This window comes from Blennius ocellaris (assembly GCF_963422515.1).
Source record: "Blennius ocellaris genome assembly, contig: SCAFFOLD_203, whole genome shotgun sequence".
NCBI classification, from domain to species: Eukaryota; Metazoa; Chordata; class Actinopteri; order Blenniiformes; family Blenniidae; genus Blennius; species Blennius ocellaris.
The window spans coordinates 37,616-41,962 of NW_027662234.1; the positions used below are offsets into that span (position 1 = coordinate 37,616).

Sequence of the window (4,347 nt, forward strand, 5' to 3'; positions counted from 1 at the left end):
CAACGGTACTTTAGGTCTTGTTCTGACTTTAGGTCTTGTTCTGACTGACCAACGGTTCTTTAGGTCTTGTTCTGACTGACCAACGGTACTTTAGGTCTTGTTCTGACTGACCAACGGTTCTTTAGGTCTTGTTCTGACTGACCAACGGTACTTTAGGTCTTGTTCTGACTGACCAACGGTACTTTAGGTCTTGTTCTGACTGACCAACAGTTCTTTAGGTCTTGTTCTGACTGACCAACGGTTCTTTAGGTCTTGTTCTGACTTTAGGTCTTGTTCTGACTGACCAACGGTACTTTAGGTCTTGTTCTGACTTTAGGTCTTGTTCTGACTGACCAACGGTTCTTTAGGTCTTGTTCTGACTTTAGGTCTTGTTCTGACTGACCAACGGTACTTTAGGTCTTGTTCTGACTTTAGGTCTTGTTCTGACTGACCAACGGTTCTTCAGGTGACAGACGGACGCCAACAGACGTTCTCAGAGTTCTGCAAGTAGCGAGGAGTCGTTGAAGGTTTGTTAGCAGCTTTAATTCATTGTGGTTTTGATTTGGTTCTATAAAGTACTGTGATTCACAAACCCAGAGAAAGTTTGACTTTTTGGAAAACTACTTTTCTTTCTCTCACGGAAACATGAAATAATACGAACATGTTTTCCTGATGTTCGTCGTTTGTTTTTTCTACTGAGTTTATGTCACTTCTGTACTTTGTGATGGACCAGAAACACTCTGGTGTTCCCTGTGGTTCCTGACGTCTGTTCCACTGATGCTGATCAATGAATCTCCTTTAAAGAGGCGGTTCTCCTCAGTGCTTATTTGGACGTCAGGATGAAGTATTTCTCTGGTCTGAGGTGTTCTCACGTTCCCAGTCACACATTTACTCAACCGACAGGAACATTTTGGTTTTAACAGTTTTATTCATTCCTGGCCGACGGTGTTCACATGTCGGTGATGCGCTTCATGCTCATGAACCTCATGCCGCTCATGCCCATCTCCCTGAAGCTGCGGTACTCCCCGGGCCTCAGGTACATCATCCTGCCTCTGTACTGGGGCTGCTCGTACATCAGCCAGTGGCCGTCCATCACGTTGCAGGACATGCAGTCCGACATGCGGTAGCGGTCCATGATGTTGTCGCAGTCGTCCATCAGCTCGTTCATCTGGCCGCCGAAGTTCTCCCTCTCGTAGATCCTCATCCTGAACTGTCCTCGGTGCTGTGGACGGAGACGGGGGACGTTATTTGGGGACGGACGGGGTTCGGACCTGCTCTGGGGGCCAGGGGGAGCCGGTTCCTACCATGGGGATCATCCTGCAGGACCTGATGCAGTCCCTCATGCCCATCATGCTCATGTAGTCGGCGTACTCGCCCCTCCTCATGAGGTACTGGTTGCCCTGGAAGTTGGGGCGGTCGTAGACCATGAAGCAGCCGCTCTCCACCCTGCAGGACTGGCACCTGCTCAGGTAGGACGACATGTCGGAGCAGTCGCTGCTGGTCTCATAGGAGCGGCCCTGGAAGTTCCTGTCCTCGTAGAAGATGATCTGAAACACAGAAGGTAGCGTGAAGACGAACCTCAGGAACTGCTAGAGAGGAGAGCTGGCGAGGTGAGGCCTACCCTGCCCATGGTCATGGTGGCGGTGTTGGTTCTTCAGAGAACTGTGACACTGATGCTACTCCTGGTGGTTCGCGTCACTTTTATACCTGAACAAACCCAAAAGCGTCTGCGGCGGCCTTTGTGCAAAGCCCTGAGCCAGCAACATGGTATAGAGGCCTATAGAGTGCCGAGGGGCGTTTGTCCCGGCTCTGTGAGGCTGGATCCCCTAGAAGACTTTCGAATGGCTTTTTCCATAGGAGCGGCTGCACAATGAGCAACAATGCAGAGCAACAGACAACAGACGCCTTTCAAAAGCCGCTGCATGGCCCCGTCATAGGTAAGAGAACAATTTACAGACACCGGTGTCCTTTTGTCTGCCGACAACAGGACGCTACTGTCTCCGCTCAGCTGTTTGGACCACAAACATGACAATGTCCACTCATCAGCTCATAGACGTTAGCGCACGGTCAGACCCGGGTCTTCACATGGTCCTACTGTAGACCATTCAGGTGGCCTTGTGAGAACAGCAGCTGTGTGCTAGCCCTACTTCTTGAAGTGTTGTGGGTCAAAGTTTACGTATAAAGACGACGTGTTGATGAACGTTGACACGATCATCCATCAGGCTTTCACACAAGGTGGATTTGTGAACAGATCATGTTCATTACTCTGGTTTACAGTCGCGATGCGTGATATTGGACATTTTTAAAAAGTACATTGTGCTGATTGTTGATACAAACCGCCTCCACTCCTCACGCAATACTTCATACCGACGGCAGCGAAACACAATTAAATAATGTGTTTGTCCACCAGCTGGTGTTTTGTGCCAAAATAAGAGAACTGATGCAACTTACATCTAAAGCACATTCATTTGTCTCTTTCTTAACTGTTCTCAGAACCCTTTCACAATAAAGCTTGAGATAATCCTTAATCAACTGTTTCTGGTTGCAGGAATAATGAAAGTGCTCTTTACAGAAAATAAAGTTGATTTGGACTCTGATGTTAACTTAACAACAACGATTTATTTTTTAAAGAACATATTCCGTGTTGTTCTACAAGGTTTAAAAAGATCAACTCTAAATGTACTTCAGATTATTTTACATACTTTTCTCATCATGTTGCAAATTTGGTCATTTGCATTCAATTACTGTAAATAGTAGATTACTGAAAGTAATTACTTCCATCGTTGGAAGTAATTTTTGAAACATTTTAGTAAACTGTCATTTACTCATTAACAATTCCTAAAGTAATTGATTAATGACTCAAGGTGAACAAATTATTAAAAGAAATATGAACTGGAAAATATTCATTTGAATTGACTTACAGTAATTTATTACTTACAGTAATTTAATGCCAATGATCAAACGTAAATTCCAACCTAATGGTGCCCCGTGTGAGGCCTGGCGGGGGGGGGGGGGGGGGGGGGGTAAAACAATTAATTGTTTATCAGCCCCCAACAAACACCGGGGCAATTTGGAAAAAATAACGCTTAAATGCTGCATAATGCATTGTACACAACTAAATACTACACTGGTGACTACTAAATACTAATATATATAATTATATAATTAATTAGATATAATTAAGTTGTAGGACTAGTTGATATTGAACAAATCAAACACCAAATAGTACTTTATGGAAGAAACAACTTATTGAAAAGCTCATAACTGCACCAATATAAAGATGTATTTAATATATATATACATGGATATAATATATACAAAGAGGTATACACAATAAATATAAAATCAAATTTTACTTCAGGGACCACATATAGTCCAGTTTCATCTTGAGAGGCTGAACTGGTCAAATAATGCTAAAATAATCTTTAAAGCTGCACGTGAAAGTTTTTCTTTGTTGTCGTAGTATACGTGACGAAACTGTCTATAACTTTACAAGATCAACAATTAGTCCTGAAAATGATGACAACCTCAACAGAAAGTCCATTTTAATGAAGCGATTCTGGTGAAAACTACAGTGAAATGTAAACAAAACTACAGTGAAATGTAAACAAACCCTCCTATAAACCATAGAACCTCAACTTGGTGGTTCTGAGGCCGACTGGAGGGTCTAGAAGCTGGTTCTGGTCCACAGGCCCTTTGGTTTGGCAGCAGTAACGTCCACAGTGAGAAGTAAAGTCCACAGTAAGAAGTAAAGTCCACAGTGAGAAGTAAAGTCCACAGTGAGAAGTAAAGTCCACAGTAAGAAGTAACGTCCACAGTGAGAAGTAACGTCCACAGTAAGAAGTAACGTCCACAGTAAGAAGTAAAGTCCACAGTGAGAAGTAAAGTCCACAGTGAGAAGTAAAGTCCACAGTAAGAAGTAACGTCCACAGTGAGAAGTAACGTCCACAGTGAGAAGTAACGTCCACAGTGAGAAGTAAAGTCCACAGTAAGAAGTAAAGTCCACAGTAAGAAATAACGTCCACAGTAAGAAGTAACGTCCACAGTGAGAAGTAAAGTCCACAGTAAGAAGTAACGTCCACAGTGAGAAGTAACGTCCACAGTGAGAAGTAACGTCCACAGTGAGAAGTAACGTCCACAGTAAGAAGTAAAGTCCACAGTGAGAAGTAAAGTCCACAGTAAGAAGTAACGTCCACAGTGAGAAGTAACGTCCACAGTGAGAAGTAAAGTCCACAGTAAGAAGTAAAGTCCACAGTGAGAAGTAAAGTCCACAGTAAGAAGTAAAGTCAACAGTAAGAAGTAACGTCCACAGTAAGAAGTAACGTCCACAGTAAGAAGTAAAGTCCACAGTAAGAAGTAACGTCCACA

The 4,347-nt window shown here is 43.5% G+C and overlaps 1 protein-coding gene across 1 annotated transcript; it reads right to left on the reverse strand.

Annotated features, from left to right (window-relative positions):
• Positions 1-928: 928 nt before the first annotated feature.
• Positions 929-1,615, reverse strand: LOC308148035 (gamma-crystallin M3-like; the record flags this gene model as incomplete). Its single annotated transcript, XM_080521448.1, has 3 exons — positions 929-1,201; positions 1,284-1,526; positions 1,601-1,615. 3 exons carry the CDS (start codon positions 1,613-1,615, stop codon positions 929-931), a joined length of 531 nt encoding a protein of 176 aa, XP_080377574.1.
• Between the last annotated feature and the right edge of the window lie 2,732 nt (positions 1,616-4,347).